At 38.9% G+C, this 27,809-nt stretch overlaps 1 protein-coding gene across 6 annotated transcripts in view; it reads right to left on the reverse strand.

Annotated features, from left to right (window-relative positions):
- csrnp3 (cysteine and serine rich nuclear protein 3) overlaps positions 1-27,809 on the reverse strand; it is a 155,266-nt gene that overhangs the window by 47,643 nt on the left and 79,814 nt on the right. For 5 of the 6 annotated variants that reach the window (XM_062969213.1, XM_062969217.1, XM_062969214.1 and 2 more), the window contains one exon: positions 6,965-7,135. In XM_062969213.1, the coding sequence (XP_062825283.1) occupies positions 6,965-7,135 (171 nt within the window). Of the gene's footprint in view, positions 1-6,964; positions 7,136-7,850; positions 7,924-27,809 lie in introns of those variants that run through there. The other variant, XM_062969218.1, reaches the window with a different exon arrangement.

Here is a 27,809-nt window from a genome sequence, read left to right on the forward strand (position 1 = left end):
ATAGCTGTCAATACCACAAATTGTTCATAGCAGTATTACATTTTCCATTTTCCTCCACATATAATGTGTAATTTGTTTCATATGGTACATGTACTTCAAAAAATAACAGAACACAATATTCCACTTCACATTACAAAATGAAAAACACTGCCGGCATGACAAACTGTTTAATTCAATATGTAGACAATGTTGCCTTCTCCAGCAACTACTGAACTACTTTATAACACAATGTAAACAAAATGGACAAATGATTTATCCCCTCCTTGGCTTCATCATACATGCCCTTACGCTCATAAACCGTGATTAGTGCTTACAAAACAAAAGAAAAAAAGGGTTGTTGTATGTTTTCCGGGCTGTATGTCCATATTCCAGAAGTATTCTCTCCTGACGTTTCACCCACATCTATGGCAGACATCCTCAGAGATTGTGAGGTAAGGTTCCGAGGATGCTTGCCATAGATGTGGGTGAAATGTCAGGAGAGAATACTTCTGGAACATGGTCATACAGCCCGGAAAACATGCAACAACCCTGTGATCCCGACCATGAAAGCCTTCGACAACACAAAAGAAAAAAAGGCTGAAACATCAGGTTCCTAAATGATAACATACAATGATATGCAAGTACAGTAGAGTCTCACTTATCCAACACTCGTTTATCCAACGTTCTGGATTATCCAACGCATTTTTGTAGTCAATGTTTTCAATACATCGTGATATTTTGGTGCTAAATTCGTAAATACAGTAATTACTACATAGCATTACTGTGTATTGAACTACTTTTTCTGTCAAATTTGTTGTATAACATGATGTTTTGGTGCTTAATTTGTAAAATCATAACCTAATTTGATGTTTAATAGGCTTCTCCTTAATCTCTCCTTGTTATCCAATGTATTCACTTATCCAACGTTCTGCCGGCCCGTTTACGTTGGATAACTGAGACTCTACTGTATAGTCAAATGCCATGATGCTGGTATATGCACATAAAGCCTCAAATAATCATTCTGTACACAATACAAAGATGGTGAGTAGTTCAGGATTTATGTATTTTGTTTAGAAATGCATCTCCTGTGTTTTCAATAAAATGAAATATTAAAGACATAAAGACTGTAATGTGAGACTGTAAAGGCTTACATTAAAATCTTAGTACACCTGGTAAACTATTCATTATATCCAGATGTCATTTCAAGGATCCCTCTATATTTCAGTTTCATCCTTGCTGTTCTCGACCGGCAACCTCACAGCCATAGCAAAAAGATGCCCTCCCCACTCTCCTGAAAGATATATCATATTCCACAGTCAAATTCATTCAAATTCATAATTGCCTTTTCTCCTTCTTTTCCAAGCTGTCCTCCAAACCATTAACCTTGGGATTTCCCCCATCTTTTCTCACTAGAAATATCTCACTGAGCATTGACCTCTTCTACAATGGACCCACTTCATCTCTTCATCACCAACCCTTTCTTCAAGAGACACAGAGAGTTGGCTTGCAACAAATCAGTAAATTCTCTTGTCCATCTAGCTCTGTATTGTCTACACCAGGGGTCCCCAAACTTTTTAAACAGGGGGCCAGTTCACAATCCTTCGGACCATTAGAGGGCCGGACTATAGTTGACCACGGAGCAATAATAATAATAATGAATAATAATAATAATAATAATAACAGCAATAATAATAAAAAAGAGGGTTGGAAGAGACTCTTTGGGCCATTGAGTCCAATCCCCTTCTGCCTTTGTGCACCGAAAGCACAAGCAAAGCACCCCTGACAGATGGCCACCCAGCCTCAATGCTAATAATAATAATAATAATAATAATAATAATAATAATAATAATAATAATAATAATAAAGAGGGTTGGAAGAGACCCCTTGGGCCATTTTGTCCAACCCCCTTCTGCCTCTGCGGACCAAAAGCACAAGCAAAGCACCCCTGACAAATGGTCACCCAGCCTTAATGTTAATAATAATAATAATAATAATAATAATAATAATAATAATAATAATAATGTTTGTAAGAGAAGAAGAGAACCCTTGGGTCATTTAGTCAAACCCCCTTCTGCCCTTGTGCCATGGGGGCCGGATAAATGGCTTCGGTGGGCCGCATCTGGCCCCCGGGCCTTAGTTTGGGGACCCCTGGTCTACACCATGGTATTCTATATGTTTTAGAATCAAATATCCATCACCCTAGCCACAATTGCCAACAGTCAGAGATGGCAGCACCTGTATATACCGTGTTTCCCCGAAAATAGGACAGTGTCTTATATTAATTTTTGGTCCCAAAGATGCGCTAGGTCTTATTTTCTGGGAATGTCTTATTTTTCCATGAAGAAAAATTCACATTTATTGTTGAACCAAAAAATGAACATTTATTATATACTGTGCAGTAGTTGTCTTCACAAACCAGCATAACCAGATAAACTGTGAATCCTATCAAGAATTTCTTATTACAGTAGAGTCTCACTTATCCAAGCTAAACAGGCCGGCAGAAGCTTGGATAAGCGAATATCTTGGATAATAAGGAGGGATTAAGGAAAAGCCTATTAAACATCAAATTAGGTTATGCTTTTACAAATGAAGCACCAAAACATCATGTTATACAACAAATTGGACAGAAAAAGTAGTTCAATATGCAGTAATGTTATGTTGTAATTACTGTATTTATGAATTTAGCACCAAAATGTCACGATATATTGAAAACATTGACTACAAAAATGGCTTGGATAATCCAGAGACTTGGATAAGCGAGGCTTGGATAAGTAAGACTCTACTGTGCTACCAATATTTCCATGTACAACACTCTAAGTCAGTACTGTTAAGCCCTTGGTACTTATTTTGCTACCGTGTTTCCCTGAAAATAAGACAGTGTCTTATATTAATTTTTGTTCCCAAAGATGCGCTAGGTCTTATTTTCAGGGGATGTCTTATTTTTCCATGAAGAAGAATTCACATTTATTGTTGAACAAAAAAATGTACATTTATTATATACTGTACAGTAGTTGTCATCACAAACCAGCATAACCAAACAAACTGTGAATCCTATCAAGAATTTCTTGTTACTACCAATATTTCCACGTACAACACTCTATGGTACGTACATTTACCGATCCTGCATGCTCTGGTGTTCTGTTCGTTGGGCATGCTTCCACACAAAAACTTTGCTAGGTCTTACTTTCGGGGGAGGCCTTATATTTAGCAATTCAGCAAAACTTCTAGGTCTTATTTTCTGGGGATGTCTTATTTTAGGGTAAACAGGGTATCTATGCATGGAGCTTGACAGATCCACAACATACTTTGTGAGTTTCCACAGAGCTTTTTCCCCAGAGTTTCCAACATGAAGCTTTTTCAGCTCTAGCTGGCAATGCCAAGCAGGTCCTTTACTACCAAATTATGATCAATAGCCTCCTCTCACTTTCTCATCTTCACACTAGCATTGTTGCTTCCATTCAGCTATTGCCAATCAGAAACTTGACAACAAAAATGATGGATCTTTTATGGGCAATACAACAATACAATACTGCAATACAACCATTAATTCCTACTGTTCAATTGATATTTCAAGCAGAAGGAAACAGCAAGTGGCACTAGAAGACCAAATCTGCAAATGAGTGATCTATTTTTGACATTTTTCAACTACACAGAGAGGCTGATGTACTTAACATTTCATAGTCACACCTTATCACAGGCTGTCAACAAGACATTGGATTAAGATTCAAGATTTGCATTGCACAGACAGAATAGCTCTGGTCACTGAAAGTGGATCCATCCAATTTGGGACCACTTCCCTCCTCCATCGCCATAGCTGACCCTAGTACTTCTGGGAGCTGGAGAGACTGCAGCGGAAAGGAAGGGGATAGGAATTGTGTTTCCAACAGTTTAGCGGCACACACCTAAATATAGAATCAGACCATTATATAGAACCAACTGTTATGTGTAGCCAAGGGGTGGGAGGTTAGTGGTTCAACTCCCCCTCCTCCGAAATTTTTCAGGTTAAAAAAACCCTGGTTTACTCATGTATTTTAACTGATTAAACAAATCCACGAGTGTCCATTGAAGTTTATCTCTCTTGAGTGTCCACTGAAATTTATTGATGGAGCCCGATTTCTAAATTATTTTGCACTATGGAACTACTCCTCATGATTTACTAAAAAAAAAGTTTCAACCTGCACCCCCAGTTTTTTTTTTCTGGCTATGGCCTTGCTTACGTGGGTTTAAAATATTATTCTAACTATGTTGCCTCAATTTAATTTTATAAGGAATACAACTTCCATGGGAGTATAAATTACCGCAACAAACATGATCACATTGGTTTAAACAGCTTGCAAATTTAAATCAAAATTTAAATTTAACAGCAATAGTACAACATATTCTACAATGCAACCAGAACATAGACAGTCCCTCAAACGTCAATATTGCTGCTCAGTAGTTATTGCAAGTAACCTCAGATCCCTCATTCAAGGTGTAAAGGTTTCCTCTAATGTTAAGTCCAGTCGTGTCCGACTCTGGGGGTTGGTGCTCATCTCCATTTCTAAGCCAAAGAGCCAGCATTGTCCGTAGACACCTCCAAGGTCATGTGGCTGGCATGACTGCATGGAACGCTGTTACCTTTCCGCCGGAGTGGTACCCATTGATCTACTCACATTTACATGTTTTCGAACTGCTAGGTTGGCAGAAGCTGGAGCTAACAGCGGGTGCTCACTCCGCTCCCGGGATTTGAACCTGGGACCTTTTGGTCTGCAAGTTCAGCAGCTCAGTGCTTTAACACACTGCGCCACCAGGGGCTCCTCATTCAAGGTGACATAAGCCCAATTGTTATTCCTGGCAAGAAATATCCTCTTCTCTCTAGTGCTCAAATACAGCCCCCCCTTTTTTTTAGGGTTACCTCATCTGCTGGGCTGAACCGGCAATTCACAGGAATTTATATTAACTTTCTTAAGAACTTGCTGCTACATCTGTATCACAGCATCTTTTACAGTACCAATTTATTTATTTTGATGTATATTTATTTTACTATATGTATTTCAATAAATATTTACACGACATCTAAAACAATTTTCAGGATGGAACAAAATAATATAAAATATAAATATATCCAATTAAAACATTTTAAAAATATTTCCAAAAAAAAGCACCTGAGCAACAAAAGAGTTCAACAGACTTGCAAAAGACGGAACAATTATGGATCAAGGAAACGCATTTCTGGGGTGGCTTCCAAAAAGACCCTGTACCTTGTGTCTACCCACCAAATATTTGACAGCTGTGGGGCACAGGTTGCTATTCTGTTTCTATTCTCTGTTGCTATTCTGAACACCTTGGCAGGTTCAAAATGTTTGAGACAATTCTTATGATTTTTTTTCGTGTCGGGAGCAACCGGAGTTGCTTCTGGAGTGAGAGAATTGGCCGTCTGCAAGGACGTTGCCCAGGGGAAGCCCGGATGTTTTGATGTTTTACCATCCTTGTGGGAAGCTTCTCTCATGTCCCCGCATGGAGCTGGAGCTGATAGAGGGAGCTCATCCACGCTCTCCCTGGGTGGGATTCAAACCTGGCAGCTTTCAGGTCAGCAACCCAACCTTCAAGTCACAAGGCTTTTATCCGCTAGGCCACCGGAGGCTCCATATATCTTATGATATATCTTATATCATACTAGCTATGCCTGGCCACGCGTTGCTGTGGCGAAGTATGGTGGTATGGGAAATAAAGTATTGAGGAATTGGTGGTAGTTGAATCCCTTCTTATTATCCAACATTCACTTATCCAACCTTCTGCCTGCCTGTTTATGTTGGATAAGTGAGACTCTACTGTATATTTATAATCTTATATTATCCTTAGAACTGGATTATATGAGGCCCCTTGTACACAGCTGGATAAAATGCACACTGAAGTGGATTATATGGCAGTGTGGAATCAAGATAATGCAGTTCAAAGCAGATAATATAATATTATAAATGGGTTATATAGCTGTGTGGAAGGGCCTTGAGTCTAGACTGCCATATAATCCAGTTCAAATCAGATAATCTGTATTTTATAGGCAGCGTGGAAGAGGCCAAAGTGAGGCCTAACTCTGCCTGTTGCCTGGGCTGAGTAGGTTGCTAGGAGACCAAGCCTCCTAACTGGCAGCAATTGGATAAAAACAATTATTCCTCTCCCTCTAATTAGGACTTCATTTTTCTTTTCTTTTTGTGGTATCAACCTAGAGTCGTGAATGATGGGTTGTGTTGTCAAATTTCGAGGTTGGGGGGGCCTGTAGTTTTGTTGTTTTGTCCGCTGCCCTGATGCCATTACTCTTTTATATACAGTAGAGTCTCACTAATCCAAGCCTCGCTTATCCAAGCCTCTGGATAATCCAAGCCACTTCTGTAGTCAATGTTTCCAATATATCGTGATATTTTGGTGCTAAATTCGTAAATACAGTAATTACAACATAACATTACTGCGTATTGAACTACTTTTTCTGTCAAATTTGTTGTATAACATGAAGTTTTGGTGCTTAATTTGTAAAATCATAACCTAATTTGATGTTTAATAGGCTTTGCCTTGATCAGTCCTTATAATCCAAGATATTCGCTTATCCAAGCTTCTGCCGGCCCGTTTAGCTTGGATTAGTGAGACTCTACTGTATATAGATATCTTATGATATAACAGCCCCTAACTATGTATTGCTTGAAAGATCAAATTCAGTTTTGGCCTCATTGAGACATGTGGCTCCACTTTAAAAGCTTTTGTATGATAAGGAATGGAGCCAGTCTCAGCATACCCAACCCTATAAAAATGACAGCAGTTATGAGGTTGTCATTCATGAGCTCCCCTCTGGAGCCAAAACCCAAGACTCACCACAAAAGTCTATTGTTGAACATGGAATTAACTTCAAACAGTGATGAACTCTAAGTAAACAAAGGGATGAGGAAGAACCCAACACAAAGTACAATAGTTGATAAATCTCTACTGTATCCCACTCTGTGATGGTAAAACTTACGGGTAAAATGATTTGAAGTCGATGGGTTGACACTATCACCACTGTCAGCACTTTCACTGCTGGAAACATCATCGTCTGATTCCCGCACAGAAGAGCAGGGCGAAGAGCCGTCAACTTCTTCAAACTTCCTCTTTAAAATTCCGCTCATAGCTGCAGTGCTGTCACATGTACCTGTGATAAAGAAACATGGGCAATGAAGCATGGAAACATTTGACTGCAAACCAGACAATCAAGGTCTTTAGAGTCATTCTAAAATGGATTTTATAGTAGAGAAGTCCCAGTCTCTCATGAATAGGCATTGCAGAAAACAAAAGAACTGACAAAAAGTTTAATATTTGGACCCAAGTCACATTAGTAAACAGTCCAAGTGGACAGAGAGAACACCCAAACACTGAAACAATAATAGAAAATGACACACAATAAAGGTAATGATTTCCCTTGACATTAAGTCCAGTAGTGTCAGACTCTAGGGGTTGGTGCTCATCTTTATTTCTAAGCCAAAGAGCCGGCGTTGTCCATAGACACCTCCAAGGTCATGTGGTCAGCATGACTGTATGGAGCACCGTTACCTTCCTGCAGAAGCAGTACTTATTAATCTACTTACATTTGCATGTTTTTGAACTGCTAAGTTGGCAAAAGCTGGGGTTAATAGCAGGAGCTCACCCCCGCTCCCTGGAATCGAACCACCACCCTTTCTGTCAGCAAGTTCAGCAGCTCAGTGGTTTAACCCATTGCACCACCGGCGCTGAGTAGGGAAAATGATACAACTTCATGCTGTAGTGTAAACCAGTTTCATTAATTCATTTAGTTATGCTGCTACAGTGCACTCTACATTCCATGCATAGCACAGTAAGTAAATGGAAGGTTATGGACTTCCTTTCTTTACCTTGCTAACCCCTTTGTAGTCCTGCTCATGCTGCCTTCACGTTGCACAGGATGCATGTAAAGCCTGTCACATGAAGTGGTAAGTGAAAAGCTAGCCCCACCCACTTTGGGCAACATTATGACCTCACAGCATGATGACCATCATGGATTCTCAAGCAGATGCTGATTTTAATGATTGTTTTTTACTGATGTTGATGTTTTTATTGGGTTAATTGTGCTTTTGCTTTGTTATTGATATTTGATTGTTGTATCGGGCAAGGCCCCATGTAAGCCGCCCCGAGTCCCTTCGGGGAGATGGGGCGGGGTATAAAAATAAAGTTGTTATTATTATTATTATTATTATTATTATTATTATTATTATTATTATTATTATTATTATAATAAGGTTTTTTCTTCATTTTTAACTAGTCAATCCTTTCTGTGTTTTTAATAAAATCACAAGCTGTTTTTATGCTTGCAATTTATATTTCCTATCTAACTAGAACCAGACGTCATCCAAATGGAACTTGGGGCAGACAAGAAAAATAGTCATTATTTTTACACAACAATTTAAATCTCAGATTACTATTCCAGGTCTACTTGATTCACCTCCAGTTTGATTTTATCTAAGGACATATCCAGATGAAGCAAATACTACTGAAAGGTTGCATTTGTATTTGCAGTCTGTGAAAATCCAGATGACATTCATCCCATCATTTTTTTATAGGACAAACAAGACCTTTCTGTTTTCATCTTTCTGCTATGTTCCAGAATGGGTCAGGACAAACACTACTCACTACTCACTCCCCATTGGGGAGATGGTGGTGGGGTATAAATAAAGTTTTATTATTTTATTATTACTCCACCACAGACATGGCAATGCCAAGAACAAGCCACGAGAGAAAAGACAAAGATCCACCCAGAGGAAAAGTATTCTTACCATACATCAAGGGAACCACTGACCACATAGGGAAGCTGATGAAGAAACACAACCTAGAAACTATCCACAGACCCACTAAGAAAATCCAACAAATGCTACGTTCAGCAAAGGACAAGAGGGATTCTCACACCTCTGCAGGAGTCTACCGTATACTATAAAGCTGTGGACATAGGGACCACCAAACACTGCAGCATTGCCCAAACACGAATCAAGGAACATGAAAGGAACTGCAGACTAATTCAACCAGAGAAATCAGCCATAGCCAAACACTTGATGAACCAACCTGGACACAGCATATGATTTGAGAACACAGAAATGCTGGATCACTCTAACAACCACCATATCAGACTAAACAGAGAAGCCATTGAAATCCACAACATGTGGACAATTTCAACAGAGAGGAGAAAACCATGAAAATGAACAAAATCTGGCTACCAGTATTAAAAAAACTCTAAAATCAGAATAGTAAATAAAGAACAACACCCCAAAAACAGAGAAATTCCAGACATGAAACAATCAGGGACAGCTAACACCTCCAGACAAAAGATTCCCCCAGACAGGAAGAAGCCAGGCCTTGAGGCTACATGACCATCAAATGCTAATCAAGGTGATTAATTACAACATCCACACCTGCCTCCAACAGACAGGAGTTCTTTCTCCCACCCTGGACCTTACACAGATATATACATCTCCCTTGCCCAGTTCCCAACATACCTCACAACCTCTGAGGATGCCTGCTATAGATGTGGCCGAAACATCAGGAGAGAAAGCTTCTGGAACATGGTCATACAGCCCGAAAGACTCACAGCAACTCAGTGATTCTGGCCATGAAAGCCTTCAACAATATACTACTCACTTCTGCTTTGGAGTAAAATGTGGGACTGGAGCTTGTAACAACCCCAGAAACCTAAAACTCAGTGACAGAGACAAGCCTTCCCCAGTGCACCCAAGTCAGGCTGGAAAAACTCCTGCTGGGGAGCCATTGTTGTCAGAGTTGACAATACCAGTCTAGATGGACTCTATGACAAACACTTAAAACACTGTATTACAGTCACCGAGGCTCACTTTCATATCTGCATCTCTCTAGGCATGTGGGGGAGAGACGGGATGGGTCCAGTAATACAGTGGACCCTTGGTATCTGCTGCGGTTTGGTTCCAGGATCCCCCGTAGATACCAAAATTCAAAACCTGTGATGTACAATGGCTTAGTAAAATAAAATCTCTTATTTAGAATGGCAAACAATTGAAATGAGTGCCAGAGAGAGCTTGATGATCTGTAAAATGATTTGAGACTACAGAAAGCTGTATCTACACATCCCTGTAGTGTTCAGCACACAGCAAAATCAAGTTTCACTTTTTGGACATTTTTTCCAAATACAGTAGAGTCTCACTTATCCAAGCTAAATGGCCGGCAGAAGCTTGGATAAGCAAATATCTTGGATAATAAGGAGGGATTAAGGAAAAGCCTATTAAACATCAAATTAGGTTATGATTTTACAAATTAAGCACCAAAACATCATGTTATACAACAAATTTGACAAAAAAGTAGTTCAATACGCAGTTATGTTGTAATTACTGTATTTACGAATTTAGCACCAAAATATCACGATATATTGAAAACATTGACTAGAAAAATGGCTTGGATAAGCGAGGCTTGGATAAGTGAGACTCTACTGTATTTTCAAGCTGTGGTTGGTTGAAACCAGGGATGCAGAACCTGTGGATATTCAGAGCCAACTATGGTATGAAGAAAGCAAGATTTTCTAGCACATAGCACTATGTGAAACGAAAAAAGGAAGTCAATGTGTGCTATAAGACAAGAAGAGGGGAAGATTTCTCAGGAACTCAGAAATGATTTACAACCAACGGGTCTATTTTCTCAGATTGCTCCTAAATATGAGAAATTTACATGCACTTTGAGCTTTCTGAGAACCTCTTTATTCACCCTTGCCTTCCCCTATCATTGGCTATGGACAATATAATAGCAAGAAAGGGAAGATGTAGATTTACATACCCCGATTTATGAATTAAAGAGGAAGAAACCCTACAATGAATATATTTTGATTAAAACAAGTTTTGAAGAGTTAGGGTAAAGACAGGATGTGTATAAAGCTCAGAAAGTCATGTCTACTCAAACCTCTGGAATATGCGGCTGTTCTTGGAATAAGAGTTGAAAAAGACCCTAAAGGCCATCCAGTACAAGCCTCTGCCATACAGGAACACACAATTAAAGCACTCCTGAGAGATGGCCAAATGTTTCAAAAGAAGGAGATTCCACCTCACTCCAAGGTAGCGTATTCCATTGTTGAAACATTCTTACCATCAGAAGGTTTTTCCTAATAGTTAGGTAGAATGCCTTTCCCTGTGGTTTGAATCCATTAGTCCCTGTACCAGCAGAAAACAAGTTTACTTCCTCCTCAATATGACATTATTTCAAATACGAGGGTTATCCACAAAGTAGGTTACATTTTGGAATTAAAAATGAACAAAGTATAGGAGAAAACATTTACCATATGCAGTTGAAAGCCATACCGAAATACCACATCTCACGTAGTCGCCATTCAAATCTAGGCACTTATCATAGCGATGAATGAGCTTGGCAACTCCTTCCTCCACTAAATTCTGCCGCTTGCATCCTCAACCAGCCGGTCTCCCCTTCCCGTAGCTGCACAGTGTTGCCAAAACGCTGCATTGCCAGCCACGCCCCCATTTTTGGAAACAAGTGGTTGAGGAAGCAAGCGGCAGAATTTAGTGGGGGAAGGAGTTGCAAAGCTCATTCATCGCTATGGTAAGCGCCTAGATTTGAATGGCAACTACGTGAGATGTGGTATTTGGGTGTGGCTTTCAACTGCATATGCTAAATGTTTTCTCCTATATTTTGTTCATTTTTAATTCCAAAACGTAACCTACTTTGTGGATAGCCCTCGTATTTAAATATGGCCATGTCATCTCAACATTCCACACTGGCGGAAGGAAAAGGATTGGCAAAAGTGACTTTTTTATCATTGCTCTTACACATTGTGACATTTATACTATCACTAAAAATTGTAAAGATTCAAGTTCATATACATTAATACTATTCAAAGTGATGGTTTACAGTCAGACACAAGCCATTAGTTGCCACTGCCTGGAATGTTTCCAGGAAATAAAGAAAATAAAGAAAAAAATTGGCATAAATATATAGCACCACTCACTGGTATGCTGGGAGAAACAAATAGTTTGCAATTTCAGATAGCCTGAGACATACTTCTATAGCTCTTATATACAATCACAGCTAAATCTTTATATCCTAAACTTTTTAATAAAGGTGTAACAACCCTTTTTAAAATGTGTTTACTCCAATGAACACAAAACCATGATTAAAAATTGAAATCCTGAATTGATAAGTGATAATTTAAGAGTCACAAAGAATCAACCAGTGTGAGCTGAAGTTCTGAACCCAAGGCAACCTTTTTACAAACATGATTTAAAACATGTTCCTCAAAGAACATTGACGGGAGTGAGGGAAGTGACTAAAGAATGGAGATGACTGGGAGGAAAAAAAGGAAGGCTAGAAGTCAAACCAAGGGTAAAGGTATAAATTAGCACTGCCTCTGGCAAGAATCAGTTGGTGCTGGACAATTCTGCTTTTACATTATTCTTTCATTGTCTGCCTTCCTTCCTGGTTGTGTGATGTCTTCTGTGCAGGAAAAAATGTTCTCCTCTCACATCTGGAAACCCAGAAGGAAAATTCTGGTCTTAAGCAGTTATTTAAAGCAACAATGAATTATTCTCCAGTAAATATTTCACATAATACCCAAAATATGCACAATTAACTTTCTCATAATGAGAAGACAGGAAAGCTTGGAGAAGAGAATGATGCTGGGGAAAATGGAAGGAAAAAGGAAGAGGGGCCGACCAATGAAAAGACGGATGAACAAATAAACAGCAACTTTGTCATTGTAGAACATAAGGTTTGTACATCTGAGGCTTTATCCCAGTATTCTATCATCAGTATTTTTACTACTGCAACTACCTATTCCGACAGGAAGTCTAGAATGACTCCAGGCTACACTTTTTACCCTTGGAAATGAAAAATGTTCCTGCTACAACACTATGTAATTCTGTAGTCATCACTTCTTAAGAATGTCTATTCGGTTATCTATGACAGGGCCACAACAGCCCTTTCACTTGTGCTGGATAGAGATCTATAATGTTCTTCATTTTCTGATAGTTAGAAAGATTTGTTGCTACAGTAGAGTCTCACTTATCCAAGCTAAACGGGCCGGCAGAACCTTGGATAAGCGAATATCTTGGATAATAAGGCGGGATTAAGGAAAAGCCTATTAAACATCAAATTAGGTTATGATTTTGCAAATTAAGCACCAAAACATCATATTATACAACAATACGTAGTAATGTTATGTTGTAATTACTGTAATTACGAATTTAGCACCAAAATATCACGATATACTGAAAACATTGACTACAAAAAATACATTGGATAATCCAGAACCTTGGATAAGCGAGTCTTGGATAAGTGAGACTCTACTGTATTTATTTCATTTCAACAGATGACAAGTTGTCCTACGATATCATACAGGCTGATTTGTCCATCATACGCCACTTCTTCATTCCTTTTTCTATGAAGCCCATTACACGAGGCATATCTACTTCCAGCTGTGCTTCGTGGTGAAAGGGCAGAGGAAGTGGCATATGCCACCCCGGCGGCAATATTGGAGGCTTCCCATGTTGCCTTTGCTAAAATGGGGGGAAGCTGGGTGGCGGATGCTTCCCCCCCTGGAACGGGTCTGGCGGTAAGTTGGGCGATATGGCATATGGGGCGGCGAGTTCACACCCCACACTGGGACCCCATGGATTTGTCACGATGCATGGCAAATCTTTCACTTAACGTGATAAGGTAAAGGTAAAGGTTTCCCCTGACGTTAAGTCCAGTCATGTCTGACTCTGGGGGTTGGTGTTTATCTCCATTTCTAAGCCAAAGAGCCAGCATTGTCCGTAGACACCTCCAAGGTCATGTGGCCTGCATGAATGCATGGAGCGCCCTTACCTTCCCAGTACCTATTGATCTACTCACATTGCCATGTTTTCGAACTGCTAGGTTGGCAGAAGCTGGAGCTAACAGCGGGCGCTCACTCCGCTCCAGGGATTTGAACCTGGGACCTTTCGGTCTGCAAGTTCAGCAGCTTAGTGCTTTAACACACTTCACCACTGGGTTCCTATAATATGAATCATACATACACATATTGTAACAGTGTTTTATACTGTCCATTATGCTTTGTTGGTTATATGCTTGTTTTACATGTTTGTTTTATATATTCTTGTTTATCTCTACTGATACTGTATTTTATGATGTACTGGGCTTTGTCCCCATGTGAGCCGCCCCTAGTCCCTCCAGGGAGATGGGGCGGATATAAAAATAAAGTTGTCGTTATTATTATTCTTTTATTGTATGACACAGCAAACAAGATAGACATGCTGGATTTCATATCACAAAATCACAAGTCAAACACTTCCCAAGTGTCTAGGACTGTGTGATGTATTTTCGGATGATGCATGCAGATCCCAGTAGGGTGGCCTTTTGCAGTTGGCAGATCGTAATTTTGTCAATGTCTATTGTTTCCAAATGCCGGCTGAGATCTTTTGGCACGGCACCCAGTTTACCCATCACCACCGGGACCACCTGCACTGGTTTCTGCTAGAGTCTTTGAAGTTCAATCTTGAGGTCCTGATAGCGGCTGAGTTTTTCCTGTTGTTTTTCATCAATGCAACTGGGATGGCGATATCAATGATCCAAACCTTTTTCTTTTTCACAACTGTGATGTCTGGTGTGTTGTGTTCCAGAATTTTGTCAGTCTGGATTCAGAAATCCCACAGTATCTTTGCATGTTCATTTTCCAATACTTTTGCAGGTTTGTGATCCCACCAATTCTTTACTGCTGGCAGGTGGTACTTGAGGCATAAGTTCCAATGAATCATTTGGGCCACATAGTTGTGCCTCTGTTTGTAGTCTGTCTGTGTGATTTTCTTACAGCAGCTGAGGATATGATCAATGGTTTCATCGGTTTCCTTGCACAGTCTGCATTTTGGGTCATCAGCTGATTTTTCAATCTTGGCCTTAATTGCATTTGTTCTGATGGCTTGCTCCTGGACTGCAAGGATCAGGCCTTCTTCTTCAGTGTCCCATTATTCATGTATAAATTGCCCTCATGTGACTCATGGATAAGCCAAGAGCAGAGGCGGTCCAACCATAAGGCGAACTAGGCACTTGCCTGTGGCGCCATCGTCCCGGGGGCACAATCGTCCCAGGAGGATGGCGCCACCCCCAACCTCCTTCTCCTTCGGGCCGCGCTGGCCCCCCCAGCAGCCGCGCTGGGCCTTCCGCTTTCGCGCCGCGCTGGCCCACCTTTGGGGCCTTCAGAGATTGTGAGGTCTGTGGGAACTTGGAAGCTAGGTAAGTGGTATCTGTAGAAGGTCCAGGGTGGGAGAAAGAACTCTTCTTTGAAGCAAGTGTGAATGTTGTAATTAATCACCTTGATTAGTATTTAATGGCCCTGTGGCTTCAAGGCTTGGCTTCTTCTTGCCTGGGAGAATCTTTTTTGGGAAGTGTTAGCTGTCCCTGATTGTTTACTGTTTTCAGAGTGTTGTTCTTTATTTATTGTCCTGATTTTAGAGTTTTTACTAGGGGCTATCTGGGTTATCTAAGTCCACGCTGCCCTATATCCCTGTTCAATGTTTGGTGCAAAATTCGCAAATATAGTAATTCCTACATAACATTACCATGTATTAAACTTTTTTCTGTTGATTTGTTGTAAAACATGATGTTTTGGTACTTAATTTGTAAAATCTTAATGTAATTTGATGTTTGATAAGCTTTTCCTTAATCCCTCCTTATTATTCAACATTTTCGCTTATCCAACGCTTTTATTTCTCAGTGATTGGTTTCGGGGGGGGGGGGGGGAGAACCAAAATTCTGTTCGCCTACACTTGAAAATTACCTAGGGCCGGCTCTGGCCAAGAGTCATTCTGCAGAGAGGGGAAAATACTAATGCTTCCAGCTACCCCTAGCTGCCACCACTGCACTTCCCCACAAAGGCATTCAAAAAGTCCGGAAGTGGCACCATGGCGAAGAGCGGATCAGTGCTTCCTTTAGGCTTTCCTGGCATGGACTAAGCTTTTGCCCTTTGCCATTCAACTTTTTATTTTATTTTTTATAAGAGTTAAGGCAGAGCTTTCCAAACTATGTGTCATGACATGTTAATGTATCAGCTGCAGTATGTAGGTGTGTCACATGAAAGTAAGGAGAATCCTCCAAGTCTATGTGAAATAAGCAAGATCAACTTCCATGCACTTCTTAACTTGGCAATTGGCCTCAGGCCCTGTGAGGCAATCGATCCGAAAAGCAGGATTGGAGCCTGCCTTTCGTTTTGAGGGTTTTTTTTTTGTTTTTTTGGGGGGGGGGGCTTTCCGTTTCGTGTAATCCGAATGGACGGTACAAAATGGAAACACAAATGAAACAAAAGGAACAAATACCGTGCATATCTCTAGTGCTCATCATTAAAAAAAATCAAAATACATTATAATATGAGAATTTTTAAGACAAAAACTGGTACATTTTGAGGCACACTACACTTCAAAATATGTATTTAAAATGTGAAATTTCATATGGCTTTTTAAAAACTTTCTTGTTTGGAATGGAACAAACTCACAAGTGTCAGTAAAGAGCTAGAAACCTCCTTGCTTCCATCAAGTTGGTTTATTTTTTCAAAGGCACTAATAAAAAATGGTTGCTTTCACACTTCATACTGATGGTGCTATGATTCCAGTTTAATTGTGGAATTCTGCCGCCTATTGTTTGTCTGTTGTTTCTAAACTGTATATTGCAGGATTTCATTGGGATGTCGCTATGGCAATTAAAGAGGAATCATAGTGCTATAATTATATCGTATGAAAGAGACGTACATTTTTATGCTAATTTCAATGGATGCATGCTATTAACTTGGGTCTCAAACCCATGTTTATTTGAACATGTGATCTTTTTTGATGCTGGGTATTGTACCTGCTTATCCATGGTCGATAGACAAAAATCCGAGAGGTTTATTTAAATGAAGTGAATGAGGAGGGAGCTTCACACACAGACGCACACACCATATTTTGTGCCTGTTTATTATTTAGTATATTTTGGCATTAAAAAGTAAAAACAGAAGAAACATTCAGAAAGAAAGGAAGTGATAAAAAAGCGCTCAAATAGAAAAATGAGATTATTAAACATTCAAAGAAAAGATTATCATTAGTATGCCTCAGCCATTTTCAAGGAAGGTCAGCAAAAACAAATGCCATGCTATTCCTCCTAGATTAAATTTAATCTGGCAAATTACATGAGCTGCATATGCAAGATTACGAACAGAAAGTCATTGTTTTGTGTTTTATTTACATTCACTGATATTCTGCAGTCAAGCATTACTGCAGCACGAAGCTTTTTAAATTTTTTTTTACTAAAACTACTATTTTTATGGATAATACAAAACAGACACTCAGACTCAAATACAGTATTCCCTCACTCTATTCGAGTGGCATCCTTATAATGCCATTTGTCTCAACTCCGTAATTGGTTTAGAGCAAAGACAAAGACTGACAGCTGACAAACAGCACACCAATTCATCTTTCAAAAAAGCTTTCTTGATCCCACAGCAGATTGCACCTGTCTCAAGTAGTACAATTGGCCATCTGGTCTTTCCTTGGGATGGGTGCTTAAAATTTCAAGGTTTGGTTATTAAAAGTATCTTTTTCAGAGGTGGAGTGTCAGCATATATAGGGGAAAAAAGTATTTCTCATCCTTGTCTCAGGGTGGTTCCTTCCACATTGGTATTGATAACAACCTTACATGGAAGAATCAATTTTTAAAGGCCGTGGATCCCATCCTGGGAAAAGGGCAGGATATAAATCCAATGGACAAACAAGCAAGGGAAACATTAAAAGGGAACAAGCCACTGTGTTATCAGTGTTTCTGCATTCTTGCATTTTTCACAGGCTAAACCATATTCATTTTGGGAATAAATCAGTTATTTGAAGGTATTTGAAACCAAAGAGACTTTCCAAAATAATTTTGTGAAATGTAAAATGTTTTGTGAAATGCTGAAAATGTTTCAAAGAATTACAGCTATCATTTTGTGATCACGCCCATTTGTATTTTAGAATGTTTTTTTATGAATGTTGATGTAAGTTAATAATTTTTAATCTGATTTATAGTGTATTGTATAATCTTTATATGTGTGTTTATTGTAAGCCGCCCTGAGTCCCCTCTCGGGTGAGAAGGGCGGGATATAAATGTTGTAATAAATAAATAAACAAACATAGAGGTGCTTTTATGCAGTAACCCTTGAAAAATCATTTTTATTTTTTTACTATAAATATTTAACCAGCTTTTGTATATGTCATGCTGAAATCTATACTTTCTATTACATAGGTAAAGGTAAAGGTTTCCCCTGACGTTAAGTCCAGTCATGTCTGACTCTGGGGGTTGGTGCTCATCTCCATTTCTAAGCCGAAGAGCCGGCGTTGTCCGTAGACACCTCCAAGGTCATGTGGCCGGCATGACTGCATGGACCGCCGTTACCTTCCCGCCGGAGCGGTACCTATTTATCTACTCACATTGGCATGTTTTAGAACTGCTAGGTTGGCAGGAGCTGGGGCTAACAGCGGCCGCTCATGCCGCTCCTGGGGTTTGAACCTGGGACCTTTCAGTCTGCAAATTCAGCAGCTCAGTGCTTTAACACACCTCGCCACCGCATACGTGAATTAAACATACACATTCACATAAATACACACCTTTTTAAAATATGCCACTTTACAATATTCAGGGTTGAATCTTTCCAGGAGAGTCAAACTTCATCTAACTTAAGAAACACTATAGCTTTCAATTTCTTGAACATGCCTCAATAGCCCTCATTGTCATACCATATTTATACATAGTCACACGTATTGCCAGCACACAGCCATTTCAAGATTCAAGTTAATCCTAACAGTGGATCATGGAAAACTGGAGCAACTGCCACCTCCAGAGGCCATTAGAGGATTTCAGTTCAAGGTCAACGGAGTGGATGGCAGAAGACCCAATTTTTAAAAAAATTGAGTTCATAATTTAGACTACTTCATGAGCCCCGGTGGCGAAGTGAATTTGATTATGCCATTCTATATTATGAGGGATACAGTTTTTTTACACCACTGCACATGATCAAACAATCATCCACAGATTTTGGTACCCATGAGGAGTGGTAGTGGTCCTGGAACAAAGCCTCAATGGATATCAAGAGCTCACTTGTGACGCCGCGAGTGGCGCCATCTATATGTCGAACTGTAACTTGCAAGATTTGAATTTTTGTATCATGCCTGATTTTGCCTTTACCCTGTAAATGTAGTTGGATTAATTGGTTATTTATAGCTGTCAATTAATGTTGTTTGCACCAGTTATATTGCTTCCTCAGCTCAATTGTTTGACTCCACCCTTTCCTGGAGTGGGTCAGTGTTTCCTTTTTCATTCCACCATCAAGCTTTCTATCAAATGGATGTGAGAGAAAGACTTGGTTCTAAAAGCCCTTGATTAAGTTACCTCTCAGCACCAATTCTGAGGTTCTTACCCTTGAGACTTATGCTTCCTGTTCAGGGCCAACCTGGATGATGTTGAGGAGTCTCAAGCGCCTTCAAATCAGTTCTTTGGCATCAGAGGAAGACTGTGTCTTCAAACATAGGCCATTTGGACTGAGGCTGAGGATTGCTCCGGCATTCACAGCCATTGAGAAAGCAGAACCTCAGCTGCAGAGCTCCTTGGACTTAAGACCGTTAATGTGGGATTTGTGTATTGGTAGTGTTTAAATGAAATTTGGGTCTTGCCAGTATTGCATACTGATTGCATCATCCAGAGTGTACTATAGTCTGGAAAGAGTTAATTACTGAGAAGCTGTGATGACCTTGATGTGTGGCTGGAACTGGGGAGTGTCCAGACACAAGTGTGTATGCATTACTGATTGCATCAGTTCTGTTCTGTTCTGCTGTCTACTGAGAAGTCAAGTCCTGTGTCTATTGTCTGCAAGTCTGTTTGTCTTGTACAGTAAAACTTTGTATATAGTTTTACCATCGTCTCTGATGTCTCTTCGTTCTCCATTCCTCTGACTCCATCCAACTGCTGCTGCGCTGCATAAATTACTCTGACAAAGACAACCAAAGACTGTAATGTATATTTTCCTTTACCCCTTTGAAACTTCCAGCTTATTGGGATAACCTTTTGTGAACAATAAAACCAGTTTTGAGTTATCTACAGTGTTTTGGTCCTTGGGAGTTCCAGTTTCCCTAAAGGAGGGCAAGAAGCAATCCCTTGGGGAAAGATGTCACGTCCATGCCTCTTTCGCTAAGAGTTATAGCCCCAGGCGCGATGGCACATCACTGTATCTATTTATTAATACAGTAGAGTCTCACTTATCCAACACTCACTTATCCAACGTTCTGCATTATCCAACACATTTTTGTAGTCAATGTTTTCAAAACATCATGATATTTTGGTGCTAAATTCGTAAATACAGTCATTACTACATAGCATTACTGTGTATTGAACTACTGTTTCTGTCAAATTTGTTGTATAACATGATGTTTTGGTTCTTAATTTGTAAAATCATAACATAGTTTGAGGTTTAATAGGCTTTTCCTTAATGCCTCCTTATTATCCAACATATTCGCTTATCCAACGTTTGCCGGCCCATTTCTGTTGGATAAGTGAGACTCTACTGTAACATGAAGAATGCAGAGAAGCAGATGCAGAGGTTCACACCCAGAAGCAACTTAGAAAACAATATTTTAAAAAATAAGCCACGAAAAAATTATTTCTGACTCCACCTAAAACTATCTTTCTTTATCCCGTAATGATATAAAACGGAGTTGCAAAGCCGAGGCCCAACAGGCATTCCCCAGTCTATTTATGAAGCCTCCCAATATCTCCTCACCACAATTAAAAACAACAACTCTATAATGGAATATATGATTTGATTAAATAGTTCTTGTACACATCAATGAGGACATCATTCAAAACCAACTTCAACCAGAAAACACCCTTAAGTCGAAATGTGATCACAGAGAAGTAAATGAAAATGTACCCCAAAAATAAGATTCTAACCCCACCATATTTCTCAAAGCCTCTGGGATCAGATCAAATGGCCTTTGCTTCTGATGGAAACATGCATGTCTCACCAGGCAAGACAAAGCAAGAACCTCCAAAAGGCTAATCAGAGAAACATTCTAAGAAGGAATTCTTACTCCCTGTGTCAATGAAGCTTGATTTGAATTAAATGCTCTTTTAAGTGTAGAGCCTTTTGTTACAGCAGTCAAAAACGGGGAAGTTCTCAAAAGCATTTGAGAAATTCTAATTATTGGCTAAACATTAATCAAACAAGATGAATGGAGGGGAGGGGAGAACCAGATCTAGTTGCCTGGGTAATTGACAAAGAAATGCACTTGCTCAGCAAGACAACTGGCTTTGCTGACTCCAACATGGAGTTCTTTTCTTTTTAAAATGGAGGCCAGCAATATCAAGCTGACCAGCATGCCAAGTTCATCAGAGGCCCCCTATGCTGCTGGTTATAGGTTTTGAAATGCTGCTAGGAGGGAGATGGAGACCCTAAAGGCACAATGTCAGACTTGTCATCCGCATGCATACAACAAAATACTCTATAATCTGGATTTTAGGCCTCTTTGGGAGAGGAAAATTCTACAACTAAACAGTTTGAAAATATATGGAATAAACACCCCAAATATTGCTTTGAGAAATGTAAGTTTGCATGTGTATATGAGAGAGAGAAAGAGAATTCATAATTTTCCAAGATTCAGTGCTCTGCATATTCCAAGTCACTGTCACTCTGTCTTCAACAGTGATATGTAGTCGCTCCCATGTCAATGGGACAGTGAATTTTCAGCATGTTTTATTTTTTTTAATATATAATCTTTATTAAGGCTTTTTCCAATATACACATTAAAATACTAAGAAAAGAAATGCATAAACAAAAAGGAAAAAAAGAAAAAGTAGAAGGAAGAAAATAAGAGAAAGAAAGAAAGGGAAAAAAAGAAAAAATAGAATAGGGTGAGGTACAGAAATAGAAGGAATGTGACAGAGTAGTGGGAGGGGGGGGGGGTCCAGGTAGAAAAAATTTAAAATCACAATTAAAAAAAGAAAAAGATTTGTATAGTTTTGACTTCCGGGCATCTTCTTGGAGGTTTACAGTAGAGTCTCACTTATCCAAGCTAAATGGGCCAGCAGAAGCTTGGATAAGCAAATATCTTGGATAATAAGGAGGGATTAAGGAAGAGCCCATTAAGCATCAAATTAGGTTAAGATTTTACAAATTAAGCACCAAAACATTATGTTATACGACAAATTTGACAGAAAACGGAGTTCAGTACGCAGTAATGTTATGTTGTAATTACTGTATTTATGTATTTAGAACCAAAATATCATGATATATTGAAAACATTGACTACAAAAATGGCTTGGATTATCCAGAAGCTTGGATAAGCGAGGCTTGGATAAGTGAGACTCTACTGTACTTCCTTTTCTTTCTTCTTCCATTTTTCTCTCTTTCTCTTTCTCTTTCTCCTTGTCTTTTCTCTCTTTTTCCTGTTCTGGTGATAATTTTCCTTCTCTTTCTCTACTTTTTGTTATTTATTCTATTACCTTATATGAACCTATCTCTATATGTTGTTGTTGTTGTTGTTATTATTATTATTATTATTATTATTATTATTATTGTTATTGTTATTTGTTTTATTTAGCTACTGTTTTTCCAATCTTTATTATTGTTATTATTATTATTATTATAGTTTTGTCCTCTTATTTATTTTATCTTCTATTTTCCTCCTAAATATTTTGTTACACTGTCCCAGTCTGTCTCCTTTATTGGTTTTCCCTTCCTTTTTGCGAGTAGGAAAGTAAGCCTATCCATATTTTTAATTTCTTGAATTTTTTTTCCGCCAGTCTTCTTTCTTTGGGATTTCATTTCTTTTCCATACCTTCGCATAACAAATTCTTGCTGCTGTTGTTAGTAAGAACAGAAGTTTATCTTTATTCTTTTCTAATTTTTGTTCATGTATACCTAATAACCATAATTCTGGTTTCATTGGTAGTTTTACCTCTAACATCTTTTCTAAATCTTCCTGAAATTCTACAACTAAACAGTCTGAAAATATGTAGGCAACAGCTGAAGAATAAACACCCCAAAATATTGCTTTGAGAAATGTCAGTTTGCATGTACATATGAAAGAGAGAAAAAGAGAATTCATAATTTACCAAGATTCAGTGCTCTGCATATTCCAACATATTCGCTTACCCAACGTTCTGCCGGCCCGTTTATGTTGGATAACTGAGACTCTACTGTAATTGAAACCTTCTACTGCATTCATAATATATTATGCAATTTTCTGGTATACTTTGTACATTTTTATTGAATGTAGAGTTAGGCCACATTAAGATTTTTCTGGACATTTTTAGCCACTTAATCTAGAATATTATTTAAATAATAAACCAGGAAAAGTCACAGTAATGGATACATTCCTTTGGAGTCACACTGTCACTCTATCTTCAAAAGTGGTATCTAGTCGCTCCCATGTCAATGGGACAGTGAATTTTTAGCATTTTTTAGTATAAACTGTAAAGAAGCTATCCAAGGTACTGAGACCATTGGGATGATAAGATTCAAGACTTTGGGTAGCTCCTTTATAGTTTAGTTTAGCATATCCACTGCTTCATTAATCTGCATTTCACCAGCTGCCATTGTAGGACATCTTCCTTCTACTTCCCTCATGCCTTCCTAGGGATGTGTTTTGTCCTTGATAAGAAATTGAGATGACAGTCAAGGGGAATTGTTGTTCCAAGACATAATTATTAATAATTGGACGGTTCATAATCAGTTCATTATTGTGCTGCTATAAACTTTCACAAAGAGAAAGAAAGGAAGGAAGGAAGGAAGGAAGGAAGGAAGGAAGAAAAGAAAGGGAAAGAAAGGGCACACGTGTGCAATTTTTTGCAAATTACAGACAGCAAGACCAAAAATAAAACTAAAACCACACCTTGATTTTGTATCAGAGAGTGAAATCTCTTGCCTGCAATCCCACCAGTAAAAAGAGTTCTTCATACTCCTACCTTTCATATTTTTTCTTTCAAATTATGTACAGTAGAGTCTCACTTATCCAACACTCGCTTATCCAACGTTCTGGATTATCCAATGCATTTTTGTAGTTAATGTTTTCAATACATCGTGATATTTTGGTGCTAAATTCGTAAATACAGTAATTACTACATAGCATTACTGCGTATTGAACTATTTTTTCTGTCAAATTTGTTGTATAACATGATGTTTTGGTGCTTAATTTGTGAAATCATAACCTAATTTGATGTGTAATAGGCTTTCCCTTAATCCCTCCTTATTATCCAACATATTCGCTTATCCAACGTTCTGCCGGCCCGTTTATGTTGGATAAGTTAGATTCTACTGTAATTGAAACCTTCTACTGCATTCATAATATATTATGCAATTTTCTGGTATAGTTTGTACATTTTTATTGAATATAGAATTAGGCCACAGTAAAAATTTTCTGGACATTTTTAGCCACTTAATCTAGAATATTATTTAAATAATAAACCAGGGAAAGTCACAGTAATGGATACATTCCTTTGGAGTCACAATCCTCCATGTTTGTTTTCCTGATGCATTGGCAGAAGATTCATCATGCATATTCAATAAGAAGACTAAATAACGTATAATTATGCTTACTATTTAGATATCTGTCCATTACTGAACACCTTCATGACTGTAAGGAACATAACTGGGACCTGATCCCTCTTACCTGTCACCTGTGTCATACGATACAATAGCAGTAGCACAAAGCAAGAGCACCACAGTGGTTGGGGTAGTGTAAAGTAAAGGTAAAGGTTTCCCCTGACGTTAAGTCCAGTCATGTCTGACTCTGGGGGTTGGTGCTCATCTCCATTTCTAAGCCGAAGAGCCGGCGTTGTCCGTAGACACCTCCAAGGTCATGTGGCTGGCATGACTGCATGGAGCGCCGTTACCTTCCCGCCGGAGCGGTACCTATTGATCTACTCACATTTGCATGTTTTCGAACTGCTAGGTTGGCAGGATAGTGTACTAACCCTTAAGAGATCTGGGTTCTAGTCTTGACTGAGCTATGAAACTCACTGAATGGCCAGTCACTGTTTCTCAGCAGGACATAACTCAGAAGTTGTTGTGAGGATAATTAAAGAAGGAATAGAGCTATATATGCCATATTCAGCTCCTTGGAGAAAAGATGGGTTAAGGATGCAACTCATCATCATCATCATCATCATCACCACCACGCTTGATATTTTTATCTGAATGATACCTGAACATTAACAGTCAACCAGCTTAGTGAGAATACTTGACCTGTGAATTTATGAGGATTGGTCAAGAATACATGAATATGAATATGAATCAAGTGGGCCTGCCTTCTCATAACAATATCCTCATTTTGCAGATAGAGAACAGGGGTTACAAATATTTATCATTTATTATTTATTTGCGACATTTATATCCTGCCCTTCTCACCCCGAAGGGTTTACAAGTATATATACATATAATATATTATACTAGCTTTGCCCGCCACACATTGCTGTGGCTTATGGGAATCCTTTGTTGTTCAGATGGAATAGCAGTGAATAGCCTTGCAGTCTCAAAGCCTGGCCATTTTCTGAAGTAGCTGGATCGGTTTGTTGTATGAACGTAAAGGCATGGGTGAGGGGTTGTGCTGCCAAGTTTAGTGTTTCTGGGGTGTAGTTTTGTTGTTTTGTCCTAGGCCGAAATTTCATTACCCTTTTATATATATAGACTAGCTGTGCCCGGCCACGCGTTGCTGTGGCTAGGACTTTATTTTTCTTTTCTTTTTGTTGTATGAACGTAGAGGCATGGATGAGAGGTTGTGCTGTCCATTTTCGAGGTTGTGGGGTGTTTAGTTTAGTTGTTTTGTCTGGTGCCGTGATTCCATTACCCTTTTATATATATATAGATTATACGACTATATTGCAATATTATTAATAATATTGCATGTAATATAAATATACAATTATAATACATGTATATAGAGAAGTTTCCAAGGCTTTGAGGGACTAAATGTTGTGCAATTTGTACAGATAAATTCAAAATCTGGGAAAAGTCCATTCAATGTCAAACATTCTTAAGTCACCTTAATTTCAATGGGAGACTTGAGTAGTCCCATTTTTTGCTGTCAGTTTAGGTTCTTGATACTCACCATTCTTTATTTTTATACTGGAGCCTCCGGTGGCCTAGGGGATAAAAGCCTTGTGACTTGAAGGTTGGGTTGCTGACCTGAAAGCTGCCAGGTTCGAATCCCACCCGGGGAGAGTGTGGATGAGCTCCCTCTATCAGCTCCAGCTCCATGCGAGAGAAGCCTCCCACAAGGATGGTAAAAACATCAAAAACATCCGGGTGTCCCCTGGGCAACATCCTTGCAGACGGCCAATTCTCTCACTCCAGAAGCAACTCCGGTTGCTCCTGACACACACAAAAAAATTATACTGAGTTTCCAGTTTGCCATTAAATAGGTTGAAGTGATACAGGAGTCATCTGTCCCAAAAGAACTGCCTAAATGGCTATTTTGATACTATGGAGTAAATTTTAAATGGGTGGGGGAAGAGGAAAGGGAAAGAAAGAAAGAAAGAAAGAAAGAAAGAAGGAAGGAAGGAAGGAAGGAAGGAAGGAAGGAAGGAAGGAAGGAAGGAAGGAAGGAAGGAAGGAAGGAAGGAAGGAAGGAAAGAAAGAGGGAGGGGAAAGGGGAGGAAGGTTGGTTGCAAAAGGCTATCAGTACTACATTATTAAAATCATGTGCCAGACTAAACAATTGTTTCTGAGATGGGTTGATTGAACAGAACTCTGTGCAGAGAAAAGATAGAACTGACTCCCAGCTTGTAAAATTTGTTATGTGTAGCTACAGGGTCATAAATTAATTGTATGATTTTTCACAAAATGCCTAAACATAATTAATTGTTATATAAGGCAAGTTCTACATTCAGAAGTTTTCCACATGCAGCAGGATTGATATTTATTCAATCATGATGTAAAAGCTTAAATAGCCTGACTTAGAACACAGCTTTCAAGCGGCTAGTTGCTGGGTATGCATTTTAAAAGGTGATGCACAACATAAAAATAGCACATCAACCACCCATGGTTGTAAAATACTCCTTACTGGATCCAATTCATATTCACACCCCTTGAACCTCCCTGCACAATATGACTGCCACTATCAAACTTGCCATGCCAGTAATATGTGGTCCACGGCTGCACATGAAGCCACAGGGAACAACAACATGCCAGAAATCAAGAATGCATCTTTCTGCTTTTAAGATTATTAAGATTTTTAAATTATAGGGGTGATACGGAAACGTATCCAGTTTTATCATATTTAATTACTGTATTGTTATAAGTGTTTTATTTAACTTACTATATGGTATGTTATGTTTTATCAAGCCTTTTTGTTTGGTTTGTTACTGTGATATGGCCTAAGGCAGTGATGGCCAACCTATGACACGCGTGTCAGCACTGACATGCCTAGCCATTTTTGCTGCCACGCTGCCACATGCAGATTGATTGAATGACTATGTCTTTTGTGGCCAAATTTGATGTGATTTCGTCCAGTGGTTTTGTTGTTTACTCCATAGGAATTATGCACATTACACACACACACACACACACACACACACACACACACACACACACATATATATATATATAATCATTCTATTATTATTCTATTATTATTGTAGTATATTATTATATTATTACTATTATGTTATTACAGTAGAGTCTCACTTATCCAACACTCGCTTATCCAACGTTCTGGATTATCCAACACATTTTTGTAGTCAGTGTTTTCAATACATCATGATATTTTAGTGCTAAATTCGTGAATACAGTAATTACTACATAGCATTAATGTGTATTGAACTACTTTTTC

The sequence above is a fragment of the Anolis carolinensis genome, chromosome 1, assembly GCF_035594765.1.
Source record: "Anolis carolinensis isolate JA03-04 chromosome 1, rAnoCar3.1.pri, whole genome shotgun sequence".
Lineage (NCBI taxonomy): Eukaryota > Metazoa > Chordata > Lepidosauria > Squamata > Dactyloidae > Anolis > Anolis carolinensis.